The sequence below is a fragment of the Pieris brassicae genome, chromosome 6 (assembly GCF_905147105.1).
Source record: "Pieris brassicae chromosome 6, ilPieBrab1.1, whole genome shotgun sequence".
NCBI lineage: Eukaryota > Metazoa > Arthropoda > Insecta > Lepidoptera > Pieridae > Pieris > Pieris brassicae.
In genome coordinates, this window is record NC_059670.1 from 8,574,331 (window position 1) to 8,594,733 (window position 20,403).

Below are 20,403 nucleotides of genomic sequence, written 5' to 3' on the forward strand. Positions count from 1 at the left end.
AGACTGCAGCTTTGAAGCACTAACTATATTAAGATAAATAATGTAACATCCTCGGTGCACCATGTTAGTTATATGTCGACAACTTCCGCGACATCGAATTAAGTTATAAATCAAGACTTTATTAACCCCTTTTTATACAAAATCGAAAATTATAAAGTAAATATTTTATTAACGTACTTAGCACTTATATAACAGATACACTTGAGTTGTATTCACCTTCAAGTGAGTGTAAAGCAATTATACTGCGTGGCGTGTATTAGCTTCGTATATACGGAAATCGTGACAAGTTCGGGTGGCTAGCGTTTGCTAATTGGCTGTGATAGATAAGCAATAAAATCAATCTGGAGGACACCGACTGCATCTTCAATTTATGCCGATGTGGATTCACGATGCGTCCGTGGTCCGGCGCCGGCCCCCGCCACTGCTCCTCATATTTATACGTTAAGGCGGGCACTGCGCAGAGTTCAAACGTGCGACGGGCGTTCGAAACAGTAGACGATAGTAGAATCGCAACGCGTAGGTAGGCAGTAGGAAGAGGCTAGGGCGACCGGCGAGTGCAGTGTGCAGTGCGTGCGGACCGTGTATTGCTGAAAGCTCGCGCTGCGAAGCCTCCGAGAGCGGCGGCATCGCGCGAGCGCCCGCTTCGCGTCAGTGCCGGCCCGGCCGTGCCATAGGCATCACGTTTCCCATACCACTGGCTTTTTGCTGCTGGACAGTGCCACTCTCATATACAACGACATCGAATTTTTATAACGAACATTAACCACCACGGAAGTGGACGCGAGCTTACTTCTGAAAAGTGTGGTGAGTTTTTAATATTTTTATTTAATTAATTTTCCTGATTAATGTCCTATGTTTAAATTATTTAGAACTAAACTTATAGTTTTGATTGATTGAAAAAAAGTTTTAAAAGTTTAACTTGCATATGCAAGTTGGGAATAGTTTGAAGACAACGCTTTACGGCTGAAAGAGCCGGGTTGAGCTTTTCAAGAGAGCCCCGCCGCGCTATCGTCGCGTCCGCTGAATTGCACATAGCTATTCTATTGTCTTTAGGGATTTTACATTTCAGATTTTAGAGATTTATTTTCGTTTTCAAAGGTTTCTGCAGTGAAGCGTTTGTGCTGTATAAACGGTAGCAATTTAAAAATTGAGACTAAACACAATATGCTTCAATACTTTGTAATCCTACAAGGGTATGGTAGTCATTTTATTTTTTAACATTATTTGAAAAGAAATTGAATTTTGTATCTAGATCTAAAAAATCGGTAAATATAAACCATAAAAAGTAATCTTTCTTAAAAATTCAAACTAATATTACAAAATAAATAACTTAAATATTACTTACATATAGTAATATTTTAACCGTAGATATACACGAACGATATTTATTATAAATTGATTTGATATTAATAAATTCTTTTAATTATGTAGTAAATTCAAATCTTAAGCATTCTACCATTATTTTAATAAAATTATAATGCACAACAATGCATATAGCGGCGGCAATAATATTCGAAGTTTCATTATTTTTGTAAAAAGAGTTTTTTAAATAACAAAACACTGTCGAAGTTTTATTTTTCAGTTGTATAAAACGCTAAGTGAGTATAAATAATAATTAAATTGCAATGCTCTAATGGTAGCCTGCGTACTGATAAAGCTGACGAGAACAAGCGTGTCCAATCCGATATTACACAGTCGTCTGAACTAATAATTTGCAATTGTACTTACAGCTGCCACGTTGAACCAAACGTTTAATAACAAAAATTATAAGTCTGATTTTAATGAGTATTTGATTAAAATAAACACTGAAGAACTAAAATATTTAATTTCGACCATTTTCTTCTAATTTGTTTCTATTAAGTTCGTTGTCCTTTTAAGAAAATCAAATGTATGATTCCTTAAAATTTTATGATCTTCAGTTTATTTTGTACTTCGGATATTTACTGGTATATAATAGCGATCAAAAAATATTTTACCTGTACGACTGGCTTTACTTACAAACTTAATTCTCAGGAAAATATTTCCTCATTTTCCTTTAGTCATATTCTATATTATCATGATGACTTACTTAATTATACCTACGCATATTTCTCAATCATAATTAGTCACTTTTACAATAAAAAATTTCTACAGAAAATTATTTTCTTATTTAATGTAAAATTTTAGTGCCACGAGGCAGTCGAGCCGATAAAGATAAAATCATGTTACACAACAATTATAAAATTATTTAATAAAATCAAATAGTTAATAATATAATTTATTGATTTTTCAAATAATTATCTATCTTTATGCGCCAAGGACCAGCTTAGCCGGGGCAAATTTTTTCATTCACCATATTTGCACGTTAGGTCTGACAATTTTTATCGAGCATTTAAATATCTCTTTAGATTTAAATAAGTTTGGTATACAACAATATACGTCATTCTATGCATGGTTGTTTTGGAAATATTTGTCAAAGTGTGCAGATAGTGTAAATGTTCGACGTGGTTGATTGCGCAAAGCTCGGCGGGCAGCGGACGTGCACTCGAGTTCAAGAGCAGGGTGAAGGTTCCGACGTTACGCCCTCCGTCTTAACTTACGCAAACCGCAATTACAATATTTGCACGTAATCATTAAATCACTATTGAAAACATGAGTGGTATTATGCGATCAAGTTGTTTTTTACATTTATTGACAGCTTATATAGGTTTTAAAATATTAAAAACTAAAACATTTTCATATGTTATTTTTTAAATTTATTTGCCCTCCTTCGGTTTTTAGGTCGGTTAGAAATAAGTTTTGTCGCAGAATTTCAATGACAAAGCAATAAAATACAACAGTCTCTCAGTAGCCTTGTTTCATAACATTTGTAAATACATTGTCAATATAATAATTCGTTACATAGTTAAGTATAACGTCACTTTTTAAGTTGCGTCGATAATTTTTACGATTCGCAAGGATTGATGCATCACTAAACATTGTTCACGTAGTAAGCTTCTTGTGAAGCTACCATTCTTAGAATTTCAACATTTCTGCGAATATTACAAACAATACGTTGAGTACTATATATATTGAGTATAACTTGGCACTGAAAAATAAAATGAATGGGCCATGGAGAAAGAATATATTTTTTTACGCACGCAAGGATATTGAAGTAATGATCCAATAATATTAGAATTTAGAATATTATGTACAATGTACAGTTGTAATAAAAAATAGAAAAGGTGCTTTAAACGTTATTCTTTTTATCAAAGGGTGTGCAGTTTTACACGTGCCTAAACAAAGAAAAGATGTTTGAAACCGTTGCAAATGCCTCTTTCTCAGAAATAAGCCTCTAATTCTACGGTTATTATAACCACATAAAAATACGCAATTGATACGCAAATGTTTCGGTTTATATATTGTTGAAATGCTTAAAATTAATTCGACAATAGCACTGGAAAATGAGGTTTATAATATTATAGTAATGCGAATTATGAATTCCCATTAGGTATACCTTTCCAATTATAAGTGGGAAATATTATGCACGAGGCCTTTTCCTTAATTTAAATTAAGTTCGGAAGTGAAAAATATCATTTTTATGCTTTTACCTGAATACGGTAACGATTGTTTTGTTTTATACGTATGCTGTTATAAAAACATACAGTTTTAAATATTAATTTTACGGACACCACAGAGATACAATATCACGTATAGATTAGGTTTGCCAAGATGACAAGGTCGGAATACTTCCGATTCTTTTGTTTCGCGTAGAGCCTGCACTTAGCGCGCGGAATTACGCTCATTTGATGGCAGTTAAATACTTAGATGACTTCTTCTCTAACGACCCTGATGTTTCGTCGCTTTTTTGACAAATGCAAAAACACAAGGCCAATAGCATCACATTTTATTGTTTACGGATATCAGAATCATGCCCTATTCATCGTCGATCATATTTAACATTCAAACATAATGACTTGTAAATTACGTGACGATTTAATTTTAGTCGAAATCAGTTGTGATTTTTTGCAACAGATAAAAACAAGTTAATAAAGTATACATGGTGCTACCTCTATGCGCACTATATCTATATGCGATTAAGCAATGTAATAGCTAAACAACAACCTTCTTAAATATTTGTTTGCCTCCTGCCAATTTACTTTTTTAATAGTTTTTATTATTTATCCATAGACAAGGTCTACCCATAAGTAGTTTTAGATCGTTTACATGAAGCATGACCAGATTATAGCTTTAATGTTCTGAACAATTTCTTCTTTTGGTCTTACCAAGAATCTTAAAAATGATAATTCTAAAAGTTTTATGGGAGGTTACGAAAACTAATTCTCAAAAGAATCAAAGGCCGTGCGTTAATGAGAATTGGCGTCAATTTTCGTATAATAGGACAGAAGATTTTTAATGTTATGCTGAACTGCAAGCATGCGCCGCACCGTTTCCTAAGAATATTTCAACTTATGGGGAACTCAATCTGGGCTTCGTGGTCGTGGGTGCCATTGACCTGTTACAAGTACTAGCCAATATATTGTCAACCGAGAAGTTTAGCGGTATCGTTGTTTAAAATTTATTCGACTGAATTCACTATTTTATTATATTTTTATTGATGTTAATGTTTAATGTGTACATAAAAAAGGTCTCCTTAGAATATAGTCGCAAAATTTAATATGACAATTTCCTAGCAAAATATGACGAAGCAATTTTCGTTTCCAGTAAATGGTATCATAACACACTTTTGCACGAAATCAAAACCGTTATTCTCTTTTAAGATTGTTATAAAAACACGTCATTTTACTTCCTTTACTTTGGTCTTTATTTGTTAATTCAGCCATTACTTTAGATGCTTAGAAATAAAGGTGAAAGTAAGTTTGCTTTTCTGGTACAACTCTGAACAAACTTTAAGGAGTTTTCTTAATAGATAAAGGTTCATTAAACCTCAAAGTTTAGCCTCTGTAATTAATTGTTGTTAATTTGTATAAATTGTTATTTTTTAATAAATGGTAAAATGCGGCGCATTTTAAGAATGTTATACTCAAGCGACGCCTAGTCATATTTAGCAAAAATAAGTCTTTGAACATAGTGAATACATTCACTATTAATAAATTGCTAGCATATTCATAGGTTTCCGACGAAGAAAGGCCTGACACAGCGTGCATGTAAGAACCTTGTGCCGGGTCACCACTTGAATATCAATATAGCATAAAGTCTCTCCACACCGGACACAATGACCGATAAAGAAAAACGCACGAATATGGCCCTACGTTCATTCGTTTAGAATTCACATAAAATAACAATACCACATTCACTGTTTGATGGAATGTAGGTTAAGATGTTACTTAGCTTTAGTTTTTGCTTGTGCTCCAAGTTTTTTATTACAATTGTAATCGCCTTTCGCGTCAATCAGATTCGTATAAGGCGTGAAAGTTTTGACGTCACTGTGCCCAATATTTTTTCTCATTAGTGACCCCTGACTAATATCTCTTGGTGCTATTCAGTACTTTTATAGAAACATCTATTTATAATTAACATCCAATTTGTAAGGTTTTGAAATGTTATTGCGTCTCGCACTTTTTGTTTGCTAAGTATGGTATTGCTTTCGGCTATTAAAGCCCAATTTAGTTATAACATAATCCAAATTACTATTATGTGACTTTAAATGTTTCATGTTTTAGTATTTATATTGTAAGATGTTTGTTATTAAAATTACTGATACCCCTTTTTTGCCATGATATTTTTGATAAACAATTTTTTAATAATGAGAAACGCTTCGAAACAAAAGGAGGCTGTTTCATTTGCTACCTCATTAAACAGCTCTCGAGTGCTTACAGCTAAAGTCATGGCACCCACACTCTAAATAACAAGACAAATAGACATATCCACTTTACCATTTACCAAGTAAAAATTCTCAAGTTTTGTTTGCATAGGTCTTTTACCAATTAGTATTTGTACCGATATATATATATATATATATATATATGAGTTTGTGTTAGTGAAGTGTGTCTGTTGCACTCACTACAAACTTTGTCTGGAGACTGAGCCGACGAATACCTAGAGGGTGAGCGTGAGAGAATAAGGAGTCTACTTAACACTGAGCAGCCATTGTTTGCGTTCAAATAAAAGCGGTTTGGATCTTTGCCTTTGAAACTTTCGATCTGGGAAAATGGACATAACATTGACCCGACATTAACTAAGTGTACTCGACTGGAATTCGAATTCATTCATTGCCAAATGATTTTTCCTTTTCGTGACCGAGCAATAAAGGTCCTCATACACCTTTATGTGCCAATTTTACTAAAACCGGAAAATCGTAAATGAATTCCGAATTCGTTATAGAAAATATAAAGGAGTATACAAAGAATATCGATTAGAACCGTTGTAATATAGTCAATTATGTCGGTTATAAAAAGTCTTGAGATTATAATTTATAAAGTTCAAGTTTTATCGTGCGGAACGTACGATGTCATTGTCCTATAGTAGTGTGTTGCACACTCTGCCACAATTTGTGGTCCCAATCGCGGCATTGATTCCACATATAATAGGATCGAAAATTCTCGTCGATTTTACATATAATTAAAAACTATGCATCTTAAATAATTTTCATATAGAATGCAAAAGGGATGAGAAATACACAATTATTTCTTAGTATTAATTATTAATTTTAATATAATATCTAGTTTTCCAATTTTCTTCTCTATTAGGACATCGAGGCTTAAAATAAGAATCGTTCAAAGATACTTGTTAGAATAAATTAATGACATTGCGTTTACATTATCAATGAACAAATCAATGCAACGGGAACTAATGCAAATAGCATAAAGTAATTTATTTAGTCAGGTACAGAAGCACAATAGAATTTAACTGTTTGACTTGTTTTATCTTTTTTAATTTACATTTCTTATTGTAGACAAATATCATGTAACTTCAAGAAACAAATACATTGGGCGACGTCATTAAGGAAGGGACAATATGGGATTCTAATACGAAATAAGGAAAAAAAATTATAGTAATCAGTAGATTTATGTATCAAGGTAAACGATATTAATATTTAAAATAAAAGGATTTAGTTTAAAACTATACTTTTGCTTGAAACTCAATCCTTCTATGGACGAATAAAAAATGCACCTCATACTTAGTACCCGCAATTTTACTTAAATGATAGCAGACATCGTTTCCAAATACCACATTATGATTTATGCGGTTTACGTGTATTTTACGATACAATAGATTTGTAAAAACTTCAAAGAGACAAGTCACAAACATCGTACAATAACATTGCTACAAAATTAAATTTCCATTTCGTAGTCGGACAGGTCTATTACGATAAGAATGACGGCTTATCTTTTTCATGCATCGAAATCGATTTTAACGTCCATTTCTTTGCTTAAAATCCATGATGCAATAGCTACAGTTTAGCGCTGGTAAATATTTATAAATTGCTATTAATTTTATTGAAGCGATCGTTAAATTTTAGATGGCTTGTTAGCAATGTTGCCGGTCTATATAATATACCTAATTTAATTAGTATTACGTTTATATGAAGGACGACAAGCATAAAGACAATTGGCAATTGACAGATGACATAATATGGATTTCCTGCTGAAGTTTCAAATTATACTTTTTAAATTCAAACCTTAATTGTAAATTCTATGGAGACATAGCTTCACGAAAATTTCTGTATATTACTTTAATATTTATTTTATATAAAGTTCAATTTAAAATTTCGATTATAGTAAGTTGAAATGTACGCATCTTGGTAACGGTACGAAATTATACTTAATAGGGAATGTTGCATAAGGCGAGTGTGCGTAAAACGAGATAATTTCCGGTCTCAAAGCATGTTTTATGATTATTTGATATAGAACTTGAATTATTACGCTTTAAAACAATAATTATGATTACTTCTCTCTTCGTCTGTAGTTCAAATCTGATTTGTGTGATTCGTTTAACAAAATAGAACAGATTAAATATCTGATGATCAAGCAAAACAAGACGATCTTCTGAGTGCGTTGTGATAATTTATAGAGCATTATCGTTTAATAATTTTTATTTTTTTAGTTTAGCGCAGTGAACAAACGCCATATATATTTATCATATATTTTTATAACTTTATGATTTCATGATCCAAATTTTAATATAAACATTAGCACTATAAATTATGTAGTAGTTTGTCACATGATATAATTTAACCCCAATGCGATTTACTAAGAAGAACCTAATATGGAAAAACATAGTTACCAAACGGGACATGCTGGTAGTGTTTTGTTTTAAGATATTGATAAGGTTCAGTCGTCACGATCGCATTATAAGACTATGCGGGCTTGGCCCAAACACCGCTATTGTGTCTTCGACTTACTAAATCAATATTTGCGCAGATGTCGGCGCAAGAGCATACTATGCGACCTAAAATTCATACAGCTTATATGGCAACGTTAGCGGTAAATTTTCTCCACAGCTACTTGTATTCCTTCAAATGTAGGTCGATGCTGTACGCATAACTTGACCCCGCTGGACTTAAAGCTTTCATCAATATTTGCTCTATTCAAGTACATATAAACTATTATTGACTTATGAATCAATAATTAGCCTTTAATATTGAAAGGCAAACTTGTCTCGTTAAGTGTCAAACAAAACCTCTTTCTTGTCTCTTGACGAACAGATAGAGCCATCATTTGAACCTCCAATACTAGCTCTTATCACTACAAAATATCTTTCAGAAATTGCAATGTCTCTAACATTCCTTTCATAATATGAAAGTAATAACGTAAGTTCAAAGAAGAGAACATAAAAATAATAGGGTTTTATGAATTTCACATGCAGTTAAGTAAAATACTAATAAACGCTTTTATTAAACTAAAATTTATTAAAGAATCGATATCAATAACATTGATAGACCTTGTATAAACAGCTGGCCAAAAGGAAGGTTATAACTATAATGCATAATAAATTAAGTAAATTTCAATAACTCCACAATGACTTCTTAATTATTTCATTTTCATAAATCTAATGCACCACGAGTTGCGTTAAATTTTAATGATTTTTAACGATACACGTAGTGAGTTGATTAAAACACGACATTTAATAGCTTTCATTTAATAGCCTTGCCATAAAACCCAACCTCGCAGCTAGATAATAATGCTGGCGGTGTATCTTTAGAATCGTTCGTAAGAACCTTATTGCACGGTTAATAAGCTGGGCCCCGCGCTGTGGATCCAGCCATTTCCTCAAACAGACGCCTCATACATAACTTCGCTCGTTATCTGAATAAGCACCATTACGAATGAACCTCTTGCTCCTTATACAAAATGTAGCACTCTAACGTTGAATAATTTCTATCGTATTTTACTGAAATATGTACTTTTTTTAGTACAACTAACTTTAGTTCACCTTATAAACAGATATAAATTGTACACGTTAGCCTGGAATAGTAAACCTTCTTCTAGTAGTTTACACCAACATTGGTTCTATTGTTAAATCGTGACAGCGGTAAAATGAAACTTCTTTTTTTTTTAATTTATAATATAACATAAATAACTGTTTGAGGTCAAACATAGGCTGACTTGCAGTCTGAGTAAAAAGTTAACAAAAACCAAACTTTTTGCCAGTCCGCCTGCGGTTGCCAAGTGAAAACGAATAGCATAATTTTCTAAGAGATGAACACGATTCCCGTGTAATATGATAATGCATCACATAAATATATCATGTTAAAAACCCTTCTTTATCCTTTTTGTATATGAACCAGTTCTGGTATTGCAGGCTCTATGAGAACAGTAGTGCTGCCTCCGTTTTAATTTTACCTCGCTAAAGATCAAACAGAAATAGGAAGCTGATTATGATGCAAGACATGTTTAATGTGCGAAAATGTTGAATGTGAATATGCAGTTTTGAAGCGAAAAGAGTGCCCCTAAAAAGCACATACTTGCGAAGCATTCTAACTGTAAAAGGCTTTAGGAAGTAGTGCACTTAGTGGAAAATGGCTGTAAAGTTAAATTCAGTACGTGCCTATGGTTGGTCGTTTAAAGGTAGATTTGACGTTAGTTTGCAAGTGCTTACCATTCATTCCTTACATAAAGATATGGCTGGTAATGACTGGCCGGTGAGCTATCGGTCAGACGCTCGTAAAGACTGTTCGACACGAACCATTCGTACATGACTGCGAATACAAGTCAATAGACATCACGTAGCCTTCGGTTACTTCCTAGTACCTAGTACCTACATATTTCCTATCCGCGGAGTCTAACTGTACCTGCACGTGCGTGTTCTTTTTGCACTCCCCAACGACCATATTATCCGATTGCCCTTAGCCCCTTCAATTACATTTCAAATACAGCAATATCCGACTTAAAGGTCACTATGAACGCTAACTCTAATTTAGAAGGGAGGACAAGAGTTTCGGGTCAGTGGTCGCCAAAATAACTATCAGAAACGGTGCTTATCCCAAAGGACGAAAAACGTGCAGGGGTGGCACTAGTATGGGCAAACGGCGTCGTTAATTACACGAGGGATACTCGCAATCGTGTCTAATATTGAATGTTTGCTCTCTTAAACATCAATTTGTATTCATGGAAAAATAAATTATATCTATACACTGTAACAATAAACCTCAAACACTTTGTGTAAGATATGTAAAAATCTAGATTACCTAGAGACACAGTCTAGGCTTAACTCTTAGAAACAAGGCCATAAAAATTTATGTAAAGTCTAAACTGTTAAAAATGTACCTTGAATGATGGTGGCGCAGCGAAGGCACGCAGGGGCAACGTTCGTCGTGTGAGCGTCGCGGCCGAGAGCTATCGCGAAGTCATAGTATGCCTAGCAACAGTACTCATACCTTCCCATTCGACACTGCTTTCTTCGAACACATACACAAAGGATTACTTACTAACGTAACTATGAAATGTTATGACTTCCATAAAATCAATAGGCAATATAAGCACGAAGGTTCAATTGAATAGGTATATCTGTTATATTATTTTAGCGGATGTCGCATTCATATTTAAATTATAACCTTTATTGGAATTAAGTAATACTTATATAAGTAATATATTTAGTAGGAAATTATGCGCTTAGTTATATACAGCCATATTTTTAAAAGATTTATCACAAACTTGAAAAGGAATGGAATTAAGATAATTCGTAAAATATCCGTTTGGAATGTTAACACAGTGTAACGGTGATGAGATCTAGCTTGGATTTACCTAAATTATTCGGACTACGTTAGCAAGTCGTACGTGCGCCCGCGCAATGCCCGATATCACTACGGCCTGACTCTGCCCGGGGTCGAGTTAATACGGAACGTGAGATATATTAGCTCTATTCTAATCATGTTCGGCTCCTTTCGATAACACTGAATTCCACTATTGGTCTATAGAAAGTTGTAGAATGTAAAATCGAGTTTAACTAATGTACCAATGCAAACTATATCCAAGCATTTAACCCCAGTCTAGGTTAAATTTTGTAGCTATTCTATATTTTTTATATGATCAACAGATATAATATGTCATAGGAGAATTATTTGTCATGTATTCGATAATATTCGATGTCGATATGTACTTTTATACTATAAATATTTTCTAATAATTTCCTTCTCATCAGATAAGTCTAGAAACAGGAAGCGAGACGATGAAGATGTGATTAGAAGTTAGCACCGCTAGGTGTCAGCCTAACTAAAGTAATCAAAGTAATTTATCACTTCTAATTAACGTCTATATTCTCTCAGTATTTTCCGCTCGACGAAACACTGGTTCAAGTACCTATTCACATTGTTGTCATTAAAACTTTATTGCTTTTAATAAGGAATTATAAATCATTTAATGGTTTTTCCTTTTGATTGCGCTCATTTAGTACCTACTATACTTGCAAATTAATTAGTGTCTATGTCCATTATAATATTTTTCACATACTTGTTAATAGTTATTAGCTACATATGGCGGTAATTATTATCCCTAAATATATTAAATACGAAATGATATTCGAGAATTTAACTAGAAATTTATCATCGTGGTTAATTAGTCATAAAGTGACTGATGTTAAGGAAAATAATATAATTCAAAAAAATCATACAATCATTTTAAAATACGTCATTGCATTACTTATTTACGTACTTATTTTGATTTTTGTTTCTGTTAGAGGAAGTTATGAGTTAATACATACAAGACATATTTTGTCATAAAATTCCTGGAGACTTTCAAAGATAAGATGTGCAGAAAATCCTATTAAAAAACCCCAAGAACTGTTATGTAGTGAAGCAGTCTAGATAGTTTTTACTGGTACAATCTGACACAAAATTTCCACGGGTCAATGAACTCCGAACGACTTGCGAGGAAAATAATATTTGCTCTCAGCCTACCCATTTCCCTGAGAGACGTAAACTCTGTCACGTGAATTTTCTTCCACACGAGTGCCCTATATCGAACCCTCTTAGCTTTATATATTATTCAGGATAAAACATTGTGAATCTCTGAATCTCTGATGTCTTTGATGTTACCTTGTAAGCGATATTACGAAGACAATGTTATTACGCTAACGGTGATACTTAATAAACATTAACGTTCATTATCCGGAACGCGTGAGGTGTACCAAATATGTACATGTTTGTATACACATGTGTCTAAGTCTGCCGTTAATCGACCGCTACACTTTAAGGACAATTATTGCCTAATAATGCAGCTTTTAGCCGAATCTAACAACTAGGTGTCGCCGTGTCCACGACTTCTATGCTAATCATTAGTAATTTACGACGGTTGATAATCGCGAGTTGAGTACGTGAGCACATTGTGCGAACAGCTACGCGTGCATGGGATAGCTGAGCGTGCGAACACGCCGCGCCACCTCACGCCTTTATTATATCACTATTTTTTACATAGACCATACTTTGCTTTTTATCTTAGCATAAAGGTGTGATAAGTTACATTATTTTCTGCTATTGAAATACATATTCATTTTTTTGTCGGATTAATATTTTTACTATGATACACACAACCTAAGCGGAAACGCTTCGTGACAATTTGAAATAAGATGTCCGTTGATGTCAATGTTCGCTGCGGTTGCACTATTCCGAAATTGTGTATTGGGTAACTGCGCCACGAACGGCCACCGACCCACAGTGCCCTTCTGATACTATTCAATCACTTTTATTGGTTACTGGACTGATTGCAGCACTCAAATTGCATCTATATTCGGTCGTAAATGCAGTACTTAAATCAAATTCCGTTACATGCCACTTAAGCATTGATAATAGAATATTGTCTTCATTTATATTTTTTCACATCTCGAAATAATATTACTTATTAAGACAATTTTATAAATTGCACGGCATAGAAAATCGTTTGAAACAAGCGATTTAATCAAAATTTTAATAGCTCACTTGACCCATTTGTGCCACACAGAGGAAGTTTTAAGTATACTTGATGATGATGACATATTATACATGGATATTATACAGCAAGAAGACGCATAAAATATAATCCTTACAAAGAACTATCGTAATGGAATTCTATTTTAATGTGAAAAAAGGAAAATAACGTAAGCGTAGCGAGGTGTAGCCCCGAGTTAATCTCCATATAAAAACTATAAAGAGAGTCGCTTGACCCGATAGGTAAGCCGCCGTAAACTTATAATTTACTTTATTTATTGTAAAGCCCTCCTCGATATTTTAGTTTATTTTATCAGATTACTGTTACATTTGATGCTACATCAGTGGAACAAACGGTACACTAAATTATGTTTGGGAAGTAGAACTCCATTGTACACTTTAATGCTGTGGATTTTTTTGTTCCAAAGTTAGTTAATTGTAAGGTAATTGTTACTACTGTACTTTTACCTTTTGTATTATATAATGCTATTATGAAAATATCATAACATTATGAAACATATTTTATTTCTTTAAACGGGAAAAGCTTTCGCAGCTACAATTTGTAGGGTTTCTGCAAGTGACAGAGAGCCGTGATATCTTTAGTGGAGCAAATAAACAGATAGTGTTGAGTTATCCGCGCCCTCACCCTCACGGCGGAGGTGACTTGCGAAGCGTCTAGACGGGGGACCCCTGCCTATCTCCGATTGTGATAATATTTATTCACCCAAGATGAGCTAAGATGAATACTCCAAAATCGATTTATTCAATGTTTGAAATTACTCTTGAAAGTGGATGACAATATAACGCGAGTACATATATCTAAAGATAGACAAGAGGGAGGAAAATAAAGGTAAACATTCCCCTCTCTCGTACAATGTTCCTTAGAATTGTATAAAAAGGAAATTGTAAGCAATGAATAAGCACAGGTAGGTAGGATCTAGAAGCTACAAATGCAAGTTGTAAGTGTAGTGTAGGTGTGTATAAAGAACAACACGCGCGCTGGGATGTGTTCCCACGGTAACACCACTCCGAGCTGGAGTAACAATAATTCGCCCTCTAGTTATTGACTCTTGTTACCTACCATAAATATTAGTCTGTTGCTTAAAGATTAGAGACTCCAGAGAGAAGCAAGCGCTTTACCAGTTATATCACTCATTTCTATTACCTATGAACTTGAAAGTAGACAATTGTTTTAACATTATTGTGTGGCTACAAAGTTATTAATTAGATAATTGTATTTTAATATAATATTGATTTTAAATAAATACTTTGTGTAGTATTATTTGCATAAATTTGTTACATACATATATTTTTCGCCCTTTAAACAATTTTTACGACAGGTTTATTATTATGAGACGTAAAAAAAGTATTCGGCAAGCGTACAAAAGCCGTTTTATCATTTATGAAACCTTACGGTCACACAATCATGAATATAATAAAATATGGCAGACGTGTGACAATAAACGTTAATGTACATATCCGGTTTTCATAAAAACATGTCATTGAAAGTGTAATATCGTCGCACACACGCGCCGAACCCTCGGCCCACCTCACCCTGTACAGTTCACTACTCAGCTCTCAAGCACGCGTCCTCAATTCTTACTTCAACGACACATATTCGCCCTTCTGTTTACCTCTATTTATTACGTCCGAGCGAGAAAAAACTTAAGAATACTCCAACCAAGTGTATTTTGTTACGCCCCATATTACGCACAAGGTTATTAATTAAAAACTCAGCTACTGTTCCGCCTGAATCAGCACATTTTAATCAAGAAAGAAAAAGCTTTAATAATCTCCCTCAGCAACGCTTTTACCTCGCTCAGAGCTAACTTATTAATATTATTCATATTCATTCTTGCGGTTAGAAGCCAAGTGGTTTTTGTTCTTCCCGAGCCTTATTTAGGTTAAAGTATTTCTAGTCATTATTTAAATGCTAATTTATTATTTTTTGTTTAACCGAGTACTGTGCCATAAATATTAATGTCTGTAGTATGAATGCCAGTTTAAAACGCTTTAATTAAATAAAAACGTAGGCTTGTAGCCTAGTAGAATAGTTTTTTTGTATACCATTAATTAAAGAAATATAGTTTTCTTAACCATAAATAGATCGCATTATATACAGGAATAAAGACGCACTTATCGCCTTTTTTTAAAGAAAACTTCTCTACGCCATTCTACGTTCGAGCTACGGAATTTTTTCGTAGCTGCTTCGTTTAATTGCCTACTAGTTGAACGCCGTGAACGCGGTATAATTAAAATTTAAGAACGCGAGCGGCATAATGTTTACATGGAAGATTTATAATTGATACTATAGTAAAAATAGGAAGCAAAACAAATGTATAATTGCATAATTTTTAACCGTACCATTTAATTGTAATAGACCTCGTGAAGTTTTGTATTCAAATGTATAAATAGAAAATAAAATGGTTTTTTTATTACTGGAAAGTGCTTGGCTGGTGTAAAATCATAATAATTTATTCAATCATGCCAGTACGAATACCGGCCCAGGATCACATTTTTTACCATATTTGTAATATACTAATTCTATATTATATTGTCAATAGTGATATGGGGTAGACACATTTCTGCGTCTGCTTCAACAATCATGTATAATATAAGGGAATATAAACCAGGGGCAACCCGAAACAATAAATGTCTCGCCAAGAATCAAACACATGAACATCAAAGTCGGGGATTCAAAATTTAACCACCTTATTTTTATAATAATGTTTTCTTCTTTTCAGAACGACGGCAAATGGATCAGAGGCGCGCGGCGGCGGCGCTGTTCGCGCTAGCCGCGTGCTTTGCGTGCGCAACAGCAGGTACAATAAACATTACTAGCAAATTTCTTCAGTATTTTACCAATATAACTTCAGATTTCCTTTAAGATACCTTTAAAAACTTTACTTATTTGATAAATCATTATTAATTAAATTAAATAGTACTTCTTACATTAAGTAGTATACATAATACAGTAAAAATGAACTATACGAAATATCACAATTTTCTTATTTTAATTATTCCTTTCAATAACAAAATACTATATAATAAACAGATTATTTGGCGCCATATTTGCATAATATACGAGTACATCTGAGATATGCGAAATATTTTAAATAATTGCCTGTGAATTTATAACCCATTCGTTAACCTTTAACACTCACACGGTAATAACAATGAATACCGTTTTAATGGTATTAACGGATCGCCATAATAAGTTTCCTTTTTTATTTTGTTTTAATTTAATAAATTAGTTTAAATGTAACAAATTAGTTTTTTAATATATACAGAATTATAACTGATCAAAACCTGTGTGAACATAAAAGTTTTAATGCAGTAAAATGTTTTCACCAGTTACTTTTTAGATTTTTCTGTCTTCCGTCTTGTATATGTTTGTATGTGCGCTACCCAAAAACTAACGTAACTTTCCGTATTAATATAGAATAATAGTATACAACTAATGTTACATCATTTCAATTCATTCTAGTACACCGCGTCTAGAATCCAAACGATTGAAACGGGCCACTAATCTCAAATATTTTATTCAAGTACAAAATTTACGATACTCATAAATAATGGTGTTTAATAACGATAAAACCCCGAGGGCACATGAATACGATAATAGGATTGTATTGTATTTTATTCGCTTATCTAGTCATAATTTACAATATTCAGTTGAACTGAAGAACAGGTACAACCGTTGTTTTGTCTCGTGACCCAGAAGTGGTGGTTACTCGTGAGATGCCCGTACGCGATATACGCCTCACACAGCTGCGATCCCGCACATAAACTAACCCATACTAATTTTGATTTATTTCGGTATAAGCAGCCAAGAACACAAGTTGAATGACCCTTTATCGAAATATTATTCACATCAAAATATTCCAATTCGTGAGCAGTATTAGTAAAAAAGGACTTAAAATTTCCAACAGTAATTTTTATCTTAATCTTAAAATCAATGATTCATTTCATCTCGAAGTAAAGGTAGTTTTTTACTATATTACTGCTAATTCTGAAATACAATTTTTTATCCTTTTTAATAATTTTTAGGTATTAGCGTATAACAACTTAATACCCGAGTAATATATTAATTTATAGAATGCTATAAATTTTATAATGACATGCAATCTGACGTGATTCGATAAATGAACAACGACATATTACTATGAATTAGATTAGAAATTTTTGCACGGTCAGTTCATAGAATTTGTGTAGAATTTATGTTATACTTAGGAAGTATATTTAAATTCGACCTACAATGTTTAGGTCTACCGTGTGAACTTCATCAAGCATGGCGACCACGGCGACATTCATTCATTGAAACGACAATCCATATTAATGTAGTGCAAATTTTGAATTCATGCTGCCTCCTCGCTTTGATTACTTCGACCGTGTCGTTAAGCACACGATTTTACATACTTAAGTAGATTCAAATATATTTGACTATATTTAAATGAATAAATAATCAGGAACCATCTGATGCGTTTATTTTAATCTTTACGCAGTGTGTACTAACACAATTGTGTATTGTATTTAAAACTTTTTACGACACTTATGCAACCATTGAAGCAACACTTTGTGTCGAACATACATTAAATTTATCACCACGATGAAGCTGGTTAGGCCCTAATTTATTCTAGGCTAGGATTATCATGCATCTAACTAATATTTGAATTCCAGTATTACTATAATTAAATTATCTCTTGATGTAACGAATTATATAATTATTGATTTCTTATACAAAATATTAAAATACCCAACCGGATGAACAACATTCCAGGAGACCGTTAGGTAAACGGCTGACGATCTCAAGTTGACTGCAATACAAGTCCTTTTTGGTTCATATTATAAATGAGTTTAATCAAATCTTTATTTGTTAAAACTCGTTATAAATTTGAAACAAATCCCCGAACATAGCTAGGATTAAGGTATTTAATAGAATATAGATTTGTTTACCACGCAAACGTAGGCGCGGGACATCTACTGCCATAAATCTTTACCTATAGGTAACAAATTAAAAGTAAGAGAAGTACAATTGCCACTCTTGAGTAAAACTACGATAAAAAATAAAACGTTTGTGATCAGTATAAAAAAAGTTTTAATTAACAACGTAAGCAATGGTAATATTTTATTTTAAAAAATCATTAAGATGCATATGTAATGCGTATAATGTTTTTTAATGAAGTAAACTTCATTAAAATGAACAAAAGTCACGAAAAATAATCCTGATCGCATCATCATTAGATCATCGACAAACTCAAGTTTGATTCAACAGAAAACGTGCCTTACAGATTTTCCAAATTGCGAATTTTATAGTTATTGTCCAACTTACACGATTGGACCGCTATAGGAAGAAAAACACCGCTATGCTGTTATATGATCTCACGCATCAACACAATTGGTAATATTGATAGCTTGACGTTTGCCCTCGCTAACCAGTTAAGAATAAACAGTTTCAATATATACGCAGTTACTTTAATTACAATTTGTCGCATATTAAGTAATTATATATCAGTGCGCAGTGAGCCTTCGTCTCTATGACTTATATAATTGACACTTATTGCCTAATAGGAAAAGTTATGAAACAGACGTGTGACTGCCCCTGTGCCTTTTGGGTTGTTAAGGAAGTACACACACCTATGTTATAGTGTTTGTGTTGCTTATGTTTGACAATTCACAATTAGTGCAATACGGAAAAAACAGAGGTTAAATATGGCCTAACTAGGAAAAAATGATTTATTCTTTACTCAGAATAATGGCCTCATTCAGAACAGACTCGATGCACTTTTTTCCAACTTTTGAAGTCTAATACAATTTGTGTCTCGAGTTACACTTTAATGCATAAAGTATGGCTTGTGGCATACTGTTAATATAGTTTTATGTCCCTTTTGCTTATTTAATTTCGTTTCTTTTCAGCACCTACTGCAAGCAACCAGACGGCGCTAGATCTTTTTGAAGGTGAGTAACCAAATGTATAACAGATAATGAATGACATAGATTGAATGAAATATACGTAATAATTCAAAGTAATTGAAACTTGAATATAATATTTTATAATTGTTTAGTAATTTGCAATTTGTTTGCGACATATTTTGATTAACTATGATAAAATCTCTATCTAGAATTAAAAAAGACCTTCTACAAATGAAGGTCGAATGGTTTCAAAACATCAAAGAAAATTATTGAATAATACAATTCACCCGAATTTTCAGCTCCAGTCGAGGGATGCTACTATAACTTCCAACACTACGGCGAAAGCGACCGCATCATGACCAACGAGCCATGCCTTAACTGCACGTGTCACAACCGAATGCTGATGTGTTATTTGAGGGTCTGTCCGTTCACGAAACCCATTGGACAGGACTGTACCGTGGAGAAACGTGCGGATCAATGCTGTCCCATTGTCACATGTCCAGATGGTAATTAGACATTACACCTACCCTCTTATTGTCATCGTATATTGTAATAATTATTGGTACAATAGCTTTTAGAGATTCGTTTCGTTGTACGCTGCTTATTCCGTGCTTTAAGTCCAATATTTAAAACAATTATTTAAAAACCGAGTTTGAATGTGAGTGTAACCGAGTGTATGTTAATACATTGGTTTGAAACAACTTTAAGTATATTTTGTCCAACAGTTTTGATTTTCCTATAACTAACTATTAAATTGTATTTTTTAGTTCCAGTAGATCTACTGACATCCACATCCACCTCATCTCCAGCAGAATACGGAGCTACTGGATTAGGCAAAATGGACAAATATGGCTGCAGTATTAACGGAAAATACTTTCCTGAAGGGGCCAAAGTTCCACCCACTCCGAACAAGCCATGTGAACATTGTTACTGCATTCATAACATGACAACGTGTGTTATGCAAGAATGTACTTTGCACGTAGATGGTTGCACACCAATATATCACAAGGATGTCTGTTGTCCTATTCGTTACTCATGTGGTGAGTTCTTTTATTTATCTATTTTTCGCATCTACACTGACCCCTTAAAGAATTCTATTTCCAAATATTTAAAAAATAATTTTGTAATGTAAAGAACTAAGTAAGTTGTACTTACATTTGTACTTATGC

General features: G+C 33.4%; 1 protein-coding gene across 1 annotated transcript in view; it reads left to right on the forward strand.

Moving 5' to 3' along the window:
• Positions 1–470: 470 nt before the first annotated feature.
• The window catches only part of LOC123711068 (mucin-3A), a 29,308-nt gene continuing 9,375 nt past the window's right edge, over positions 471–20,403 (forward strand). Inside the window, exons 1-5 of the mRNA XM_045663472.1 lie at positions 471–804; positions 16,066–16,143; positions 19,238–19,279; positions 19,534–19,740; positions 20,002–20,274. Coding sequence (XP_045519428.1) covers positions 16,077–16,143; positions 19,238–19,279; positions 19,534–19,740; positions 20,002–20,274 — 589 coding nt within the window. The 5' untranslated portion in view covers positions 471–804; positions 16,066–16,076. The remainder of the gene's footprint in view (positions 805–16,065; positions 16,144–19,237; positions 19,280–19,533; positions 19,741–20,001; positions 20,275–20,403) is intronic.